A 19,951-nucleotide genomic window follows, 5' to 3' on the forward strand; every position below is an offset into this window, starting at 1 on the left:
TTTTTCCTGACAGTTGCACATTTCAAAACAATGACGTCAAACTCAGGCCTCTATGTTGCTAGAAATAGGAAGCTATGGTGGAGAGCAGGCCCCTTGGGAAGTGTGCTGGACTTTGAAGCCAATTTTTGTTTTGCTTTTGCCATTGTGTTGTCATTTGGACCAAGAAGACTTCTCCCTCTAGACTTATTTTGTGAAAGAGATGTCTGTAAATCAGCAGATTTTTTTTAATGCCATACATCCATTGATCAGTTCAGTCTACTATTGTTTGGAGAGTTTAGATTAAATTATTTTATCCCCACTCAAGTCAATGGAGGTCTAAACCCGGAAGTAGTCTCTCATGCTCTTGCTCTGTGGACCCAATCATGTGGAAGCAGTGCTGATCATCCGGGTAACTTTATATGCTGATCTTATATTTTTTGGCTACATGTGCCACTGAACAGCTTTTATAGGAATGAACACAGAGTGCAGCTCCTAATGCTGTATCCAGTTCTCTTTATACATCCATGGTGGAGAGTAAGAGTGCTTCAGTGCTTCTTTTTATGTCTGCACTGTAAAATGATAATGCGTTTTTTTCTTCTTTGTTTCTAAACTGCATCTGTTCAGACGAGAAAATAAAACGGTTGCGTTGACGCTGAAAACCTGTGTAGGATTCCTGTTTTCATCCATCACTTAGGGGAATCAATAACGAATTAAACTGATAAGCAGAATCAACAATCGATAACGCTAAACTAGGGCAGTGAACATAGTCAAGATTAAACCTGCTAAACATCAGCATGTCAACATTGTCACTGAGAGCATAATAGCATGCTTGTGTTAGCATTTAGCTCAAAGCAAAGTGCCTAAGTACAGTCTCACAGAGCCCTGAGTGTGGCTGCAGTCTACCTTCCCCCGTCTCAAATTAATCTGATAGTCGTGATTATTATTATTAGTTTTAGTGGCAGTATTAAAAGCATTAAAATAGCTTCCTGTGGAGCTGCCAAAAGAAATAATTCCTTATATGTGATAAAAGCCTGCTGCTCTCAGTTCATGCAGCCATTTTTGTGAGTCAAACAGAGCATCCATCTGTTAAATATAGCACGGTAATGTAAAAGTAATGACAGTACATTACTGATAGCTGTCAGATCCATCATCATCGACCGAGATCTCCTTGAATAAGCATGCCAGGAATCCACTAGCAACGGCAGCTAATTGAAATTCAGGCTGAGATACAATATGCAGTAGTCTATAACCAATCGACCATAAACATACCGCAGCACTTATTATAACCCAGCTGCGCTGTTCTGCTTTTAAAGGTCTCTTGGCCGGTGTGTCCAGTGCCAAACATGGCTGCATTGTGCCAAGCCATACCTTACATGCCCATTCACACAGACATAGATCCTGTTGTTTGTTGTTGTTATGTGTACATATGTGGCCCAGTGGCTTCTCTGAATAGACAACAATTGCTCTTTGTGAGAATAATTGGAACAAGGTTATTTCAGCAGTTTCGTCAGCCAATTAGGATCCAACTGAGCCGACCTCTCTCTCTTCCTCTCATGTCCTTGTCTCGCCACTGTCGACTGTAACTCCTCATTAGAGCGCTCCACCCATCGATCCTCTTATCTCCCTCTTTTACCCCTTTTAAACCCTCCCTTCTCTTTCTATTCTCCTCCGTAATGATCTTCCCACCTGAGGTCCGTCAATGGGCTGTGCTTACAGAACTTCAAAATGCTTTTATTGAAGAAGTATCGCTCTTGATTTTCTTTCTGACTGTAAAGATGTCAGCTGTTTTCTCCTCTGGCTCTCTGTGCCCTTTTCAGAGCACACACGCCCTGCTTTGATCCGGACCCTGGCACAGGATTGGTGGAATGGAGCAAATATTGACTCCATCTGAGCCAGACAAATCGCTCCCCCTTCCTGCGTTCTTTCCCTTTCACTCTCCTTTACACTTGCTCAGTTCCCGTCTAATCTGCCATTACCTCTTTCTCTCACATTCCCTTTCATCCCCTTTCTGCTGCTGCCTTTCTTTTCACTCCCTTTGTGTCCCCGTCTGTCAGTCTCTCTCTCGTCTCTACTCCAGGCTTCTCAGGCTCTCCGTACTGTTATGTCTCCTCCTCTCCTCAGCTGAGTTAGGAGCCCTCACAGAGATCAATCTGTGGCTTTCTCTTTCTCAATTTTGCACCGTCTAAATTAAAATGTGTCACCTTCATGTGCTATATGTTGAAATACATGCTACCGCCTTAAGCCTGGAACATACTTTTGCATCGGTGGGTCTTCTAACATGCACAGGCAGAGTATAAAGACATTCATGTAGGCATGTGCTAACATACTTTCATGTAATGTACATATGTGCTGCAGCCGGCTGCCACATTTACAGAACCAGACGACCCAGAAATAGAAAACAAAACAAAAAGAAAACCCTATTCAACCTAAATATAAAAAAAACATTTTGCTTCTTTGTTTTGCCTCCATGTTGTAACAACCCCAGTGCTGCTGGATAACCAGCTTGTCAATGCATGTTTGATGCCCTGGACGACAGATATGGATTATGTGTAGCTGAGACATTACAATAGTTTCCCCATTAGACTAAAGCTGGCTTTAAGCTTCTGCAAATAATGTATGTAAATGTCTCTAATCTAATCTACGCAGAGAAGGGTGTTATGGGTAATCCTGTGTTCCACTTACCCCAGAGGTTGGAGCTGGGAATGATGTCACATCTGAGTTGACTGCATTCTAGTGCAACAAGTCAGAAAATCAAGATGTTTACAAAACCAGTTCATGCCAGGTTAGCCACTGTTAGCAATACCAGTTGATAACAATGCATATCACTGTATTTTGTGCACACAAAAACCACAGCAACAAGTCCACAGATAGGAGCTGGACAGGACTGTGACTATGACTGATTTAATGAAACACAAATAAGATAGGGGTGCTAATAAACAGCTTATTACTGCAGTATTGACCCCTGTTAATGCATGAGGCAGCCATCTCAGATTTTGAGGTTGGTGTAGGTGAAGTTCCTTATGACTTTCTGAATTGCAAATCCAACTTCATGGGGTGTTCCTGTTGAAATTTCTGACTGAGAAATTTGGACTTCTCACGCACCATCACTCTACGTTGCAGAGACTTGTAGAGGAGCAAACACACTCCTGCCAAATCCCAACAACAAGTTGTTCAGACCTGTGCATCGAGGAAGGACATTGGTTCAATAAATTCCTGTTGGAAGGCAGGTTAAAAGCAGAGAAGGAAAAAAAACATTGTTACACATGTTGTGTGTACAGGTATCAAAGTAACAGCCATGTGAATGTCTCTAACTGAACTCCGTACATGTTTACCTTCTAGCAGCCCAGAGAAGCATGTTTCAGTTGAGCGGCAGCCTTCCCTAAAAAAATTAAGCAAATGCAAAGTGACTAAAAAGGGAAGTTCCTCCAATGGCCACTTTAGGCTGGCTCCAAAAGCAAGCCAGTCCCTGTAGACCCCCATGTTAATATGCCCAACTTAGAAGCAGAAATGTTTACAGCCTGGAACAAAAAAACATTTTTTCGTCTCTATAGCTAATTTCCTTGTTTATAACAACTGCACTACCTTCTTTACACAGAGACAGTGCTATAGGACTACAACGAAGTCTTTTCTTTATGCGACCTTTGCTTGTTGACACAGAACCAAACAATGGCAGTATATGGGAAGCAAAAGAGGCCTGACGGATGTGACATGTAAAACAACAGCGTCAGCCTTTAGTGTGACAATAGCAGTGGCATGGCAATAACAATTACTTACCATCCCTGTTATATGGCGACTGATCTGGTCCTCTGCTAGGAGGGTAAGGACCTCCTGAACCTCGTCGTTCTCCCAATTTGCGGACATTTTCAGCTGCTGTTCTTCTTTGAGCTAGCTTCTAACTGCTACTAGCTGCTCTTTAAATCTCTCGGTGGTGAGACATACACATAACATGTCATCAAAATGTCACAGCCATCCTGTCTGTGGTCCCATCCTGCTTGCTGCCCCTTTTACAGGGGCGCTGTTACTATGTTCACTGCTGGCTTAAAGACAAGACAACTCTACCCCCCACCCCCATTACGCAATCGTACCTCTTTCAATACCTTTAATTATGGCTCGGTCGAAAACAGCACAAAATTCATGCCATGACCAGGCAGTGTTAAAGGGGTTGAATTGAAATATGGTCACTTCTGGCTAAAAATTCCAAGATGGCGACGGCCAAAATGGTGAACTCGAGGCTTCAAAACATGAGTGATGTCACAGTCCTGAAGTATTAGACAAATTTGAATTTTGACCAGATGATGGTGCCAGATAAAAAGTCAGGAGACCGCCAAAGCTGTTCAGCTTCATCGCCTGGTAGCTTTAAAAGTCTGTGCCAAAATTTGTGGTAATCTAGGGAGTAGATGTTACTGCATAAATGAAAACTTTGACCTGCTAGTGAAGGAAAATTTAGAGAAGCAAATAGGATCCATCCATTTATGTCTCTACCAAATTTCAGGACAATGTGTGTAGTTGTAAATGTTGTCAAGATATCTTACTAAAACCCAAAAATGTCAAACAGCTGGTGGCGCTGGAATAAATATCGGGATCGCCAAAGTAGGTTAACGTCATCCTTTTGAGACTATGAACTGTTTGTAAAAAAAACTGTCCACCCCAGGGTTGTAATGTAATGTATTCCTGAAGTATTTCAAACTGGACCAAAGCAGTGGACTGACTGACAGAAAAACTTATCGTCAACATGGCAGCACCCTCTTTTCCATGTAAAAGATGATGTATGTAATAGATGACTGCATACATCTTTGTTGAAGCATGTTTCAGTCCTGACTCCCCTCTCTGTCTATGAATGAGTTTAAAGTGAGCTCTTCTGTCATAATTACTAGTCATTAACGGTGTAGAACAGCATTCATGTAACACCATTCTACATAAGTAACGATAACCATCAGATGGGTCTTCATGCTCATCCCTTCTGGTTGACCCATTTAAGTCATTCTGTCTCGCTGCTGTCTTTGCAGCTCACAGAGGTGCCACGACCTTCTGCTGATCTGAAGAAGCCTGGAGGCCTCATTAACTTTAAGGGTTACTAGCCTACAGTGTCCAGACTCGAGGCCGGGGTGTGTGTGTGTTTTCTGGAGTCAGGGTGGGTGTACATGCAAGGAGTTTTTCAAATGATGTATCACTCCCACAGGGCCCTACTACTGTGATCTGCAGTGCTATTACTCAAACCAGCCACCCGAGACACACGACAGATCTGCTGCTACATACGGACACACACAAACATCTTTATGTTGTGGTGACGACTTACGATACAGACATTTTGCTAATCAGGATTCTGTGGTTGGTGGTGCATGTCGGCAGGCCAACACGTTAGTTATTGCTTCTCAGGCATCCAGAGAAAGAAAGATAAGGAAGAGGGGGAAGAAAGAGGGCGGGAGGAAGGGAGCAGAGGGCTATAAGTGGTCATGGGCCACTGGTGGCCATGGCAATGACCTCTGGCTAATTGTAGTTACTGATAGACATGCTGCTTAGAAGTACAGAGATATCCATTTCACTAATAACACACAAAACTAACACACACCCTTCGTCTACTGCGTAAGTGTCTATGCATGTGCATTAACCTCGGGAATCTACCCTCATCATTCTTGGTACGCCTTTAACATTAACTTTTTATTTTGACAGATCTGATCTTAAGCCCGCTCTGTAATGTGGTTTAAGTCTTTGGTTGTTGGCTCTCAGCAGGCTTTGAAGTCGCTAATCTCCATCACCATCACTCTGTCCATGTTGCAGGATCCCTGTCCAAGAAAAGCAGCAGCAGCTTGGCCCTGGGACGTCTCAAACCCTGGGTGTGTTAATATGTGTTAGACCATAACTCACTGCGTACCCGCCCTCCGTTCCACTCATCGGCCTCTCTCACATTTCCACCATCTCGCCTCTTTACTCAGCGGCAGCAGGGTGGGAAATGTTATGTTGATGAGTTGGGCTCTGATCTCCTTGGTAGTAAACAATGTTTTAAGTATCACATTAGTATCACTGTCTCTCCCATTTTTTCCTCATTTCCCATCATCCATCCATATTTCATTCACTTTTTTACTATCATGCACTGCTTTCTGTCTCTTCCCTCATTCTTCATCCTCTTATGTCTTCTGTCTTTTTTTTTTTTGTCTTGTGGAAGATCATGTTTTTTATTATTTTCATGCATACAACTGAACCCAAGCCTCCAATGCAATCGCCAGAAAAACTGTTGGCATTGTACGTTTCTTCAAACCACAGCAATGTTACTTTTGCATGTGTAGACACTTTATTTTTCAGCAACACTGTGGTTAACGTGTGATTAGGTTTAGTCACAAAAACTACTTAGTTATGGTTAGGAAAAGAATGTTTGGGTTGAAAATACCTGGCTTTAGAGGCAAAGCGTTGTCTATCCGGAGAAATAAGGAGTGATTTCTCAGTAAAAACCAACCACTTTTTGTGGAAGTATCCATCTTGAAAAACAGTTACGGGTTGCCACAAAACAGAATCTTTTGGTACCTATAATGCCGCTGGAAAAACAGCGATAGGCCATTACCAAACACCCATGTTTGGTGCCTAATAATACGCCAGAGACATGCAGTGACTCGCTTAAAAACAAACAGTTTTTTTTTGTTTGTTGGTCTCGAGCAGTGGTCTGCAGCTTGGCAGGCATCTCACCTTAGTGTCATACCATCCACCATCCCCTCCACCCCCAGATGGCAAATTCCTATATAGCCCATATACTACATCACTTTAGAAACATTGATATAATATGTAAGAATGTGCAAATGTAATGTACTCTTGGTTTGCACAAAAGTACAATGCAAACATTTTCTTCTGGCATCTGGGCTAAAGCCTCACAGTCTTAAAAGCTGCCACTGATTATGATAAACCAAATCCAGAGGGTAGCAGATACACTGATCATCTCTCTTCTCTCTGTTTTTTGTTGTTGTTGTTGTTGTTGTTGTATGTCATGCATACAACTGTGCCCAAGCCTCCACCCCAATCTCCAGAAAAAATGCTGGCATTGTACACTTCTGCAAACCATGGATATGTCATACTTGCATGTTATTATGTAGCAGATATTTTGAAACTTTATGTTTCAGCAATGCTGTGTCCAAGGTGTGGTTAGGTTTAGGCACAAAAACCACTTGGTTATGATTAGGGAAAGGGCATGATGGAAATGCAGCAATTCCTCAGTAAAAAAAACAAAAAAAAAAACAAAAAACAAAAAAACATTTTTTTGTGACTATCCCCGCTGGAAAAACAGCAACAGGTTGCTACAAAACACCTACGTTTGGTGCCTAAAAAGCTTCTGGAAAAACAGCAATGAGTGGCTACAAAACACCCACATTTGGTGCTTCAAAAGCCGCTGGAAAAACAGTGACAGATCACTACAAAACACTCACGTTTGGTACTTTAAAGTTGCTGGAAAAACAGCAATGGGTCACTACAAAACACCCACATTTGGTGCTTCAAAAGCCGCTGGAAAAACAGCAATGAGTTGCTACAAAACACCCACGTTTGGTGCCTAAAAAGCTGCTAGAAACACAGCAATGACTCACTAAAAAACAGCCACTTTTAATTGTTTGTTGGTCTGGAACAGTGGTTTGCAGTTTGGCAGGCACCTCTGCCTGTTGTCACACCATCCACCATCCACACCACAACTGGACGACAAAGTCAGCTCATATACTACGTCACTTTAGAAACATTGATATGATGCTTATGAAACGTGCAAATGTAATGTATTCGTGGTTTGCAGAAACGTACAATGCCAACATTTTCTTCTGGCGACTGGGCTTATGCCTCACAGCCTTGAAAGCCGCCACTGATTAATATAAACCAAATCCAGAAGGCAGCACATACACTTTAAACGATGCTACAGTGAGTCCAAAAATAAAGAAAAACAACTCACATGGATTTCATAATCAGATTGTCAAACCCACACGTTTCCAACAAAATTTAGAAATTTAGAAAACTTAAACACGTCAAAATTAAACAGCCACTCTGATTTTTTAGTGTCTAACACTTGTATTATCATAGTTTGTGCAAAACATAAGAAAATGAGACTCACTTTCCACTTCTCTCAACTCATCCAGCTCACACGATCAGTTTCACTCTTGAAAACAGAACATTTGAATCTGCCAACCTCACCAGACAGAGGAGGAACACCAGTTCTTATATGCACAACTTTGTGCAAGAGTTTTGCTTTGACAATAAATCTTAAAACCATTTTTCTTATTTGGATTAAAGCTTACTGTACATTACACCACACACAACATATCACCCTCTTTTTTTTTTTTAAAAAAAAGGCTGAGTAAAGCTCTTTATCCCATAGAGGTCTTTTCATTTTTCCCTCTCCACCTCTGTCACTCTTCACCCCCCACTGTCCCCTGTGGGCTGTGCTTGGTTGGCTTGTTCTGTTTTAGACACACTGGGAAGGCCCGTGGATTACAACCAAATAAATATAGTGTAAACAAGTTGGCATGAGGCAGTTTTCACATCTGCTTCAGACCTCAACCAAGACGAGTTCACGGCCCACACACACACATAAACAGTCACAGAGTCATCACTCCTGCTCAGAAGTGGCATGTCTCTTGGGTGCACTTATCTGGTGGAGCATGTCTGTTTGTGAGCGCTAAACAGTCATGAGAAAACACAGCCATGTTTATATCATTCAAAAAAGTACCAGTAACTAACATGCTGCCAGTGAGGCGACAGCCATATTTCATCCATAAAATATAAAAATCCTTTTCCACTTTCCACATTCATTTTCCACTTTGTTATAGAACAATTAGTGTTTGTTTTGGCACAATGGTAAGCCCATAAAGCTTTGTACTTCCCTGCTGCAGATGCTGCCAGCTCAGGGCTGTTTCCGACAATGAGTAGATCATTACTACAGATCAGTGTGACCCAATACAATGTAGCATTCTTATGTTGGATTGTGCAACTAAGAAAGCGGCTCTGAGAGTTATTATAGCTTAGTCAGGGGCCATAGAGGTGTGTGTGTGTGTGTGTGTGTGTGTGTGTGTGAGGGAGAGAGAGAGCGAGGCAGTGGGAGTGTATGCGTGTGAAAGAGAGGCAGAGGAGAGAGAGATAATCTGTCCATTTTGTGTCTCCTGCCTCCCCCCTTTCTCTCCCCCCCTGGCCCCCTGGCTGCCAGGCGTCACACCAGTTTATAATAAGGACCCCAAAAAAAGTTGTCGAGCGAACCGAGTGAAAGAGAGAGAAAAAACGGAACCCTTCCCACTCTCCAAAAATCACGGGGAGTGACTGTGACAGGAGGAAGGGGACAGACAGACAGAGAGAGAGGGAGAGAGCTGAAGAAGCCCTCGTAGGACTTCATCACATTTCTTTCAGGACTGCGCGGACCACAAACGGACCACAACCTAATCACCAAACCTGGACTGATAATCAATAGCGGTGATTAGTCGCGGAGTGAGACCTGTTGTGGGGAGACTCTTGGAGGAGCATGCGGCTCGGTTTACTATTCAGGTAAAACTTTGACTTTTACAGCTGCAACCTGCTGCCTCTCTCAGCCCGCTTGTACACAGCACCACATGGAGGGTTTGCATCCTGCGTGTAGCGGGCATGGTGTTTATATTGGAGGAGGTTTTTTTTTTTTTTTTTTTTTTAAAGTTTTCACTTTTGTGGCAAAGTTTAGGACTTTTACGCACGACGCTTTCTTTTACGCACTGGCCGCTGTGCAAGATATATGATAGGAATTTACCCGATGGCATCTGTGTTTAGGTTAGTCTCTCTCCTCAGGGCGGATTTTTGTGAGATTTCCCCCCCTGTTGCATATCTCTGTCTCCGTCTCTGTCCCCACGGCTCTGAGTTTATTCTACAATGTGCCACTGTAGCGGCCAGGGAAACGTGGAACCGGGTAGGGGGTCGTTACTTCGGCCTGAGCGGCTCTGTTGTGTCGGACTGTGCGGGACCTTTGTCTGTGTTTTTCGGGGTATTTATGTAGTCTGGTGAGGGGAGGCTTCCAGAGACCACGGCGGTGCACCACACTGGGAAGAAGGGACCAATTACTCTGACTACATGTGGCCTGCGGACTGGTGATTGCGGTGATGGTTTGGTTCGCGTGGTGAGCGCTGTAATGTCCATCTTAGCAAGTCGTGTAGGATCATGTTCAGGCTGTTTTCTTGGCAGATGAACAGATGGTATTCCACTTGTTTCCAATGCACTTGTCTCATGGAGAGTGTTGTGATAAACCACAAGTATGGACAGAACAACTTCTGGTACATTTATCTGAAACTATTCACTTTAAAGGAGGAATATAAGACTTAATCTCAGGCACTGCTGTAGTGCGTCTTCCTAAAGCAGTTTCATGTTAAATCCAAGGACACCAACCCAAAATTAAAGGAGACATCCAACACCATCCCACATCATAAACCCAAACTTTGGACATCAGACCTCAAATTAAAACTTCCTCACCTTACAAGATGATTTTGGATGTTGTGACTGATTGAATGTGGTTGGTCTGTGTGTGTGCGTGTTAAAGCCACATCCTCAGGGTGTGTATACAGTCCCAGAGAGAGGCATGCGGAGGGAAAACATACTTGCTGTTTAAACCCATTAGTTTGTTAGCGCCTCCCAGGCCTCCCCACATTGATTGAGCTGTTTGCCTGTGAACCCCTGAAGGGAAAAAGAAACTTGTGTTCACCCCGGCCGGAGCCCTCACGCCACCTGTAGTGGGAAAGAAAGTGGCATAATTGGTTGCTGAGGTACAGTTAGGTCACTGGAACATATGATCGGGTGTTCACTCAACATGTTAAACGCTGTTTCTAAACTAAATGTACATTTGGGGGGGAAAAAGTTTAAGAAAGCTGATGACCATTGGACAGGGAACAATGAAAGTCTCTGTGAGTTCACACAGCATATACCAATTCAATGTTTAGGTCATGGAGCAATTATGTCCTTTACAAAAGACCTTATTCAACCTGCTGATGTTTGAAATCTGTTCTTCATCCCTCCAGGCTCTATGTGCTGTGGGGCTTTGTGGTGGTCACGACCTCCGTGACCAAGGCAGCCAAGAGGAAGGTGAGTCATTAACTCATTAGAAGTGAGATGCACAGACAACAGCATCATGATAGAGGGGTGAAAGGTGACAATTAAAGGGAAGATTCACATACTTTAGTGTTGTAAAACAATCCTGACTGGCCCATGTGTACAACAAAAGAGTTATCAGATGCTGCAAATGTTCAAACTGGCAAAGAGATTCCTTCCTTCTTTTTTTCCTCCCCTCATTTTGGCTTTTATTGGACAGTGAAGAGACAGACTGGATATGGGGGAGAGAGATGGGGTATGACATGCAACAAAGGTCCCCGGCTGGAGACCGTTGCGGTTATGTGGCATGTGCTGTAACCATTCTTTGCAAAAATGCATGTTCAGCCAAAGCTAATGTGAGCCTTCACCACCAGTCGCATTCTGTTAAATCAAGTGGATACTCTCCAGTCAAATCAAGTGGATACCCTGCAGTCTTTTCAGTATTAAACTCCCTCTTTGTGCTCGCATCCCCCCACTGCAGCTAAGCAAGGAAACACTACTTTGGAAGAAAGCCATTTGATATGACTAACTCAGACTGATAAAGCTTCCTATCAGCTTCCACTGAACTTAGATCTCATTTTTGTTTAGGGCTGGGTATCATTTAACAAATTACGATACCAATGCCCTTAAAGTGATACCAACACCACTTAATTCGATGCCTTTTTTTGACTCCATTAAATACCCATCATGTCAATGGAAATAATCAGTTGCATATGCCACCAGAAGCCACAGCCGTGTAGTATAGCCATACTTTAAACTCTTTTTTTGGTGGCATATCATCAACAAGCTAAACTGCCAACAATGTCAAGTACACAGCGTTCAACTTCACCACACCTCACATTGTGTGGGTTTTAGCTGTTGCAGTAGCAGACCCGTTGCAAGCAAAACAATAGAAATAGTGATTATGTGGGTATGAAGATGATCAAATACAGGTATTGTTTGATTGGAGAAGTGTTGATGCTACTTGGTACTTGGTTATTTTAGTCGATACCTTATCAATACCCAGTCCTATTTTTGTTAGACAACATTTTTTCATATCCTGTTGTTAACAAAACCAGCTTTTTTCTGATGATCTATTTAGGCTTTTCAAATAGTTTATTTATCTTAAAGTGGCTATAATATTAGTTGTTTTTATACTAACAATGTATGACAATGTGAAACAAGTTGCTCGCAGTGAAGAAACTCCAGAGTATTTTCATCTGAATCTGCAGCTCCCCTTGGCTTTATGGAGCTTTATTGTGAGTTTTGGGTTATTGTTTAGCTGTCCGGCTGCAATTTACTGCTTTGGTTAACCCTGACTGTTCTCATAGCGTCATAACAGACACAGTTAGGGACTAGCCGGTGTACAAAGTGGAGCATATAGCAGCTAAACAGCCAAATGTTGCCTTTAGGAGTCGGTGGAGACCAAAAACAGAGCTAAAAGAGAGTTAATATTTGACTTACATTCATCAGTTGACCAGAAACATGACCCCCTAATTGCTGGATGTGTATAAAAGCAACTGTTTTTTACAAGTTCACAAGAAAAGGAAGGGGAAAAAAATTAAAAAGAGATGATATGTCAATACTTAGTCCATAACTTGTTTCAGCTGCTCCCAAGAGGCAAAACTGTTGCTGCAGGTTTAAATATCCAGTGTGTGGGATTTAGGGGCATCTATTGGCAGAAATGGTATACAGTATTCATGACTATGTTTTCATTCATTTATAATCACCCAAAAGTAAGACCTGTTGCTTTCATTACCTTGGAATGAGCCGTTAATGTCCACATAAGGAGCGGGTCCTCATCTATGGAGTCTGCCATGTTGTTTCGACAAATGAAACACTGGCTCCAGATAGGGCCATTTGCATTTTCCTGTTTTAAGTTGGCCACCATTGTTCTTCTACACACTTGGCACTAGGGAGAAGTTTCAGTTTGTTGCGATCTGCAACTTCACCACTAGATGCCACTAGTTGCTACACGAGACCTTTAAAAAGTGACGATATGTTTTAATGTGTTGACAATTTGTTTAGCTGCCGCTGGTAGAAAGGTCCAGTGTGTGGGATTTAGAGGCATCTACAGACAGAATATGATATTTATAACTAGGTTTTCCTTAGTTTGTAATCATCTGAAACTAAGAACTGTTGTGTTTTCATCTTATATACAAAAGTACTGTCAGTAAAGTGTTGACCATGTTGAAGCCAAAATGTGTCTCTCACAGTGAAGTTGTTCTTAATACTAAAAAATAAGGAGAAAATTTGATTTGGTCCCCCATCTCATGCACTGGACACTGGTTAAGGACTGGATCTCTTCACTGCCAGTATGCAGAGGAGAAAATTACAAAACTGAAAGAGTTCAATGTTCATATGGGCACGTCAATATTGTTTTAAGACAGAATTTAAAACGTGTGAACCTTTAGAGGGGCCCACAGCTGAAAGGGGGCCCCCAGTAGTAAGATCATTTGTTTTGTTTTTTAAATGTAATAACAGCGGTAGAAGAATTCACAGCTTCACTCCTGTCTGGTTCAGGCCTGGCCGTACAGTGTCGCAGGAGTTTAACCAGTAGCTCCAGAGGTCAGCGGTGGCTGCTGCAGGGTCACTGCACGGAGCTCATTAATGGTCCCAGTTATGTGGCAGCTGTGTGTTTGATGTCACTCATTACAACAGACCACACCTCCCCACCAGAAACACACACACTCAGAGTCATTAGGCCTGTCTGCCCCCTCTCCTCCATCTCTCTCACCCCTTTCTCTTTCCTTTTCTCCCACCCTCCTGCCATTTTACCTCAGACAGAGACAGGAACTCGTTTAATCTGGATAATACATCAGAGCACACATGCACAGACACACAAACACACAAGTATGCGTCTTACACCTGTCCCCTGCTCCCCACAAACCCACAAACAGTTTGTACAGTATGTTTACTCCCCCATGTACACACAAATGTACACACTCAAAGAGAGGGAGAGGGGAGAAGTGGAGCGCAGATTTATGTTTTGGTTCTTTCTGAATGGAAACTTTTGTTCAGCGCTCATGTTTGCTGCTCTGCCAACCAGGCCAATGCTTCAGTTATGAAATGAGACGAGAAACATTTATCTGCAGCCACAGAGGCAGACATCAAAGCCTGAACCTGGCACCCACATACGTGCACTCACACATATAATATATATGTATATATATATATACAAACACATGCACAGCCAGATCAGCCCCAATGTTGTCGTTTCTGGAGCGCGTTCATATGACACCAACTCCAATGAATTTATCCATCTGCTCATAAGCTGCTGGCAGGTGACCGAGTCTCCTCTGAGCCCGAGTGAACTATGAAAGTTCAGGATTTATATTTTGGCCTCAGAGGAAGGAAACTCACGAGACTGCAGCTCATCAGTGGACTCAGTTACTGTGAAGAAATAAGTCCCTCCAGAGATTTTTGATTTTGCAATGGCAACGTTTTTGTTAAGTTGAGTACTTCTTCAGAATATCGCCAAGGCTGGCAGTTTGACCCTTTTTACAGCAGAGGTAGAGTTACAGTCATTTGAAGAGCACTTTCAATTCAATTAAGTTTCTTCAGCCAGTCAACCTTTTTTTTTAACTGACTTATTTGTTGCCAGAAGCTTTTCATTCAGTCCAAAGTACAAAACATACCGAGAACTGACTTCTGAATTAAATGCAACACAAAATCAAGAATTTTTTTAAAACATTTTCTCTTGGAAGTGGAGTGAAAGGAGAAAGAGATGCTGAATCAACCTATTGACTCCCAAATTTTTAAAGCTTTGAAATAGAAACACAGTTTTATTGTGGTAACCAGATTAAAGGAGCTAAGATAAAGCTACGGAGTTACTCACAGTGGCCTCACACAGATTTTTTGTCCAGCTGAATGCTGAGAGGTGGTGATGATGGACTGGTTACCTCATGAACAGATGAGCTTTTGTTTAAAATCAGTTGTTTTTGGGGGTGGAGGAGTGATGAGGGAAAGTGTAGAACAGATTCAAGGTAATTACCACAGAAACAGTGTACATAATCTCAGAGAGTAATTAGATCTTAAAAGATTATTTGATAAATCCATTGATAAGAAATGAATTAGCAACTATTTTGAAAATCAAAGTGACAAAAATTCACTGATTCCAGTTTGTCAAATGTGAATATCTTCTCAGTGTCTTGATTAGTCCAGCAACTGTTTTGGTAATCATCATTTCAGTCATTTTCTCTTTTTTTAATCCTCTTTTTATTGAGATAACCAACCAAATATCCACCATATCCAACATTTTGTCGTCTCTTATACATTTCTGAGGGGTTTTTTTTAAACATAAAAACAACTTAAAGCAGTGGTTCCCAACTGGTCCAGCCACAGGGTCTACATTCAGTGTCATACTTGTGTTTGGCCATGTCGTCGAGCTAGATTGCTGTCTCTGTCACATAGCTGTCCGTTATTCACTCAATCTCCAGCAGGAAATGATACTTTTAAAAAAAACAACTCTGTGAAGAAAATTCATTGTACTTAAAAATTAAGTGTATTTTTTACAAACTTGACATGGTTATGAGTCGCTTGTGGTACTTTTAGAATCGACCCGCGACCCACTTTTGGAACACGACCCACCAGTTGGGAACCACTGACTTAAAGTGTATCAGTACTTATCTCCATATTTATCCTCATAGATGTATACACACACATATATATATAAACACATAGGTACATATATCCATCCACATGTTTTTTTAATCAGTCATTTTAATTGAAAAAAACTAAAAAGAATTTTTTTTTCTCTCTTCTCTGTTTTGACTCATGCACCTGTATCTACCCTGTACCACACCTCATACAGCACGTTTCTACTTTTGATTTTAGGAATGATTCCAGTGTAACAAGTAATAGAGCATTAATTCAAAATCTGTAGTGACTGCTTCCTCTTTCATGTGAAGTCTGATCTAATTGGCGATTCATACTCAGCCCAGTTTTCCCTATTAAATTTGTCCAGTTTCAGTCTGGAAGAAAAAATCTATACCTCCATCACATACATGTCTTACATCCACCCAGTCCTCAGTCTGAGGCACCTCAGATGTTATAATGGCAGTTTCAACATACCACAGTTCCCGGGCCACTTAGTCAGCGAGGTGTCTCAGTTTTGACTCATGTTTCAGTTCCTTTTCTTAAGATCCCTAGAATTCACATGCATTGGAAAAAGTTGAATGAGGTTTTATTGAGAATACAAAAAAGGGAACAAGACGACAGGCCAGGTCCCTCTTAAGTCACATCTTGTGCGGTCCACTGCTGACTCGATGTCCTGTTTCTGTATATTCTCATCGTATCCCTTCACTACACTTCAGCACTGCATAACACGGTCAAAAACCTGTTATAGTCCAAACCAACACAAACTTTATCTTGTCTTTTACACACAATCTCCTTTTTTCTGCTCAATAAACTTCCATATGGCACCAAACCTGGCGTAAATAACTGTGCTTGTATTCTTAATAAGAAAATATAATGAGACTTTAGCATAGTCATACACTACTCAAAATGTACAGAAAGGTTCTGCAAACTTAAGTTACAGCAGAACCTACATGATATGTCATATTATAATAATACCTCAAAAGTGAAATTTTGCACTTATTTCTCATTTCTTTAGCTCCATCCAAAAAAGTGTAATAGTTGGTCTGCCCCATAAAACATGGAAATAATCTACTTTATTTGTCTCCATCACTTTGTATCTTGGTTTTTTTCTGTGCTGTTGTTATAGAAAATTTAATTTCTGTCATTTTCAAGCAACAATAGTGAAAAACTCTCCAATTCCTCCTTCTTAAGTGAGAGATGTACCTTCTTTTCTTGGTTGTATCAGTTATAGGTCATGTATCTCAATATTTTGGGGTGTGGGACTTTGATTGACCAAACACAACATTTAAAGACGTCACTTTGGACTCTGGGAATTACTACTCTGCTTTTTTTTTTTTTAATTATATGGATTCCTTGTTGACTGGTACTGGTTGGCAGCTCAGTGGTGTGTATACTGAACATAATTAATACGTGTGTGTTTCTGTGTGTGTGTGTGTGTGTGTGTATGTGTGCCAGGTGGCAGGCAGACGGTCCAGACAGGTGTTTGACGCAGAGCCTGTGGAGGGGGTGTGGTCAGTCTGGGGGGAGTGGTCTGAATGCTCTCAGACCTGCAGCGTAGGCGTCTCACAGAGGAGCAGGAAGTGTTTACCTCCTCCACCTCCCCAGAACCCTCCCCTCTCCCACTCTCCACCTAACTGGGCAGGTTATGTGCCCGGAGGCATCGGAGGTCCTGTCATCTCACCTTTGCGCCCCTTTTACTCTCCTCGTTACCCCGGGCAACACCAGCCTTATCACTCCCCATCAATCCCCACCCATCACAACCCGGGGCTGCCTTTGTATCGGAATACCAATACCGGGGGAGGAGTAGGAGGAGGAGGAGGAGGTGGAGGTGGAGGAGCTCCTGTACCAGGACAGGCCAATCCAAACCCTCCTTATTACCAGCCAGAATTCCCCCCAACCAGTCAAGACCATGTGTCTGTTTACCGATCGCCCTACCATGCCCCTTCACACGGCTACAACCAGCCAGCACGCATCATCAGGAGACCAACCAATCCAGGAACAGCGAGGGCTGCAGGGAGCAGAAGGTCGATCTCTGCCAATCGGGACGGTTTGCCTGCGAGGAGGTGAGTGAGACTGGCAAAGAGTTAAAGGGACAGTTCACCGTAAAATCAAAAATACATGTTTTTCCTCCTACCTGTAGTGCTGTTTATAAATCTGGATTGTTTTAATGTTGCAAAGTGTCGGAGATATTGGCCGTGGAGATGTCTGCCTTCTCTCAAATAATGGAACTAGATGGCACTCAGCTTGTGGTGCTCAACGCGCCAAAAAAGCACAATTAAAAAACTCGACAGCAATGTCTCTCTCCAGAAGTCATGACCGAGTTACTCAAGATAATCCACAGACCTTGTTGTGAGCAGTTTCATACAGGAACTATTTTCTTTCTACTGAACTACACCCGCCAACTGAATGACTGCGCGAAAAGAAGCGTGCATCAGCTGCTAGCTCACCTAGCACCACTGAGCTAGTTAACGTTACAGCTCAGCCGAAGACAACGCCATTAATGTTAACATCTTGTGCTGTCACAAGCACAAGCCTCTTGTCCAAGACTAGATGTACGTTTCCTTCAGTAGCATGATTCGGATGGCGGGTGTTTGTGGACTTTGGCTGAAAGAAAATGGTTCCTACGTGAAAACGTCCCAATAAGGTCTGTGGATTATCTTGAGTAACCAGGTCATGATATCTGAACAGAAACATTGCTGTTGAGTTTGTCAAATGTTTTTTCAAATGTAAATTGCACCATTCAGTATGTATTTAAGATGCAATTTATTATTCGTTACACTTTTCCAACATTTTCTTGTAGTTAAAAGTGTTTTTTAAAGGTCAAAAGGCAGCGGACAACACAGCAATACTGATTTAATCAATTTTCATTCAGAGGATGCTTTTACGTGGGCTCTGCTGAGCCCCATGAGTTTTCCACAAAAAGTGACTCAAGCAAACAGGAAGTGAGATTTGCCTTGCTGGCAGAAAACGTACTGATGACATGGCATGAAACTTCTGTGACCTCTGGGAACTGCAACTCAGAAACAGCGATGAGTTATCAACAAAGACGTCACCAAAACAAAAGATTCCTCAGAGTGCCATTTGATGCACATGCTCATGATTCATTCAGGTGCCGTTAGTTAAAGTGCTGACATTGTTTAAGCATTAAAGAGGGTTTGTTATGAAGTTTTGAGTGTTGGGAGTTGGAGTTATGCCCGTAGCTGGTATTTGCTGTGTTATTACATCAGTACTTCTGGCTCTTGTCATACAAACAGGCACGGCATTACTCTGCCCGCTCACCGCAGCCTGCTGGCTCAGTCTTAGTTATGATTGTGTTGGACAGCTAACATGAGCTGTATCTGAAATGTATCCTGTGTTTCTGTTTTCTTTATCTCTGTCACTGCCTCTGGCTCTCTCTGTGTCCGTCTCTAAATCTTTATAAATACTTCCTCATTCTTCTCGTTTTTCTTTTTTTGCCTCTTTCTTTTTCACTCGCAGGCCTTCTGCCATCCGTCCGGGTCAGTTTGGGTACGGCAGAGTCCCGTTCTCTCTGCCTTTGCATCGTCCCAACCGCCAGGCTCGCCACACTATTAACGGCACTGATGCTGAAACACCAACTGGAGTCAGTGAAGATGACGTAGACAGGACAGAGGAAGAGGTGACAGGGAGTGATGGAGAAGATAGTGAGGCAGGGAGGCGTGACGAGGAGGAGGAGGGCACAGAGGGGCCTGCTGCTGAGGAGTTTCCCACGACAACCACCACAACTGGCAACCCACACCGCCGTGTTGACCGACCCCCACAAACCAACACAGAGCATGTGAGGGCAAGAGAGCGAGCCCCACCCTCTCACCCCTTCTCACGCTCCTCATCACCATCTTACCTATCCAGCCGCCATCGGTTTGATTGGCACTCTGTCACTGCCCCGCCTCCTCCCGTCCCTCCTCTGTCCCGACCAAACTCCCCCGCCGTCTCGTCACCTTTTTCCCCTCCTCTCCACCGCTCCAGTCCAGTGCACAGAGAAAGGGAGCTCCACCCAGGCTTCAGCCCCCACGCCCCCCATGCCCCACCACCTGGCGACATCTACCCGCTACAGCACCCCCACCTCCCGCACCTGGGAGTGGAACCAGGCAGGGATGGAGGAAGAGGAGCTCCCCAGGTGTACAGATGCCCTGGGCCAGAGAAGGAGTACCGCAGGTGCTTTTCACAGGTAAGATCTTCACACGTAGACACCAGAAACATCAACTTTCTGGCCTCACACCCTTTTAATAACCTCAGCAGTTCACTTTCAACTCCTCAGTGTGTGTTCCCCCACTCACCTCTGCTTTATTCAGCCTGCAGTCATGCTCGATTTATATGCATG

At 43.0% G+C, this 19,951-nt stretch overlaps 1 protein-coding gene across 1 annotated transcript in view; it reads left to right on the forward strand.

Moving 5' to 3' along the window:
* Positions 1-9,039: 9,039 nt before the first annotated feature.
* adamtsl4 (ADAMTS-like 4) overlaps positions 9,040-19,951 on the forward strand; it is a 53,755-nt gene continuing 42,843 nt past the window's right edge. The window contains exons 1-4 of the mRNA XM_049583988.1: positions 9,040-9,474; positions 10,965-11,028; positions 17,068-17,675; positions 19,090-19,798. Of these exons, the coding sequence (XP_049439945.1) occupies positions 9,452-9,474; positions 10,965-11,028; positions 17,068-17,675; positions 19,090-19,798 (1,404 nt within the window). The 5' untranslated portion in view covers positions 9,040-9,451. The remainder of the gene's footprint in view (positions 9,475-10,964; positions 11,029-17,067; positions 17,676-19,089; positions 19,799-19,951) is intronic.

This window comes from Epinephelus fuscoguttatus, linkage group LG8 (genome assembly GCF_011397635.1).
Source record: "Epinephelus fuscoguttatus linkage group LG8, E.fuscoguttatus.final_Chr_v1".
In the NCBI taxonomy this organism is placed as follows: Eukaryota; Metazoa; Chordata; class Actinopteri; order Perciformes; family Serranidae; genus Epinephelus; species Epinephelus fuscoguttatus.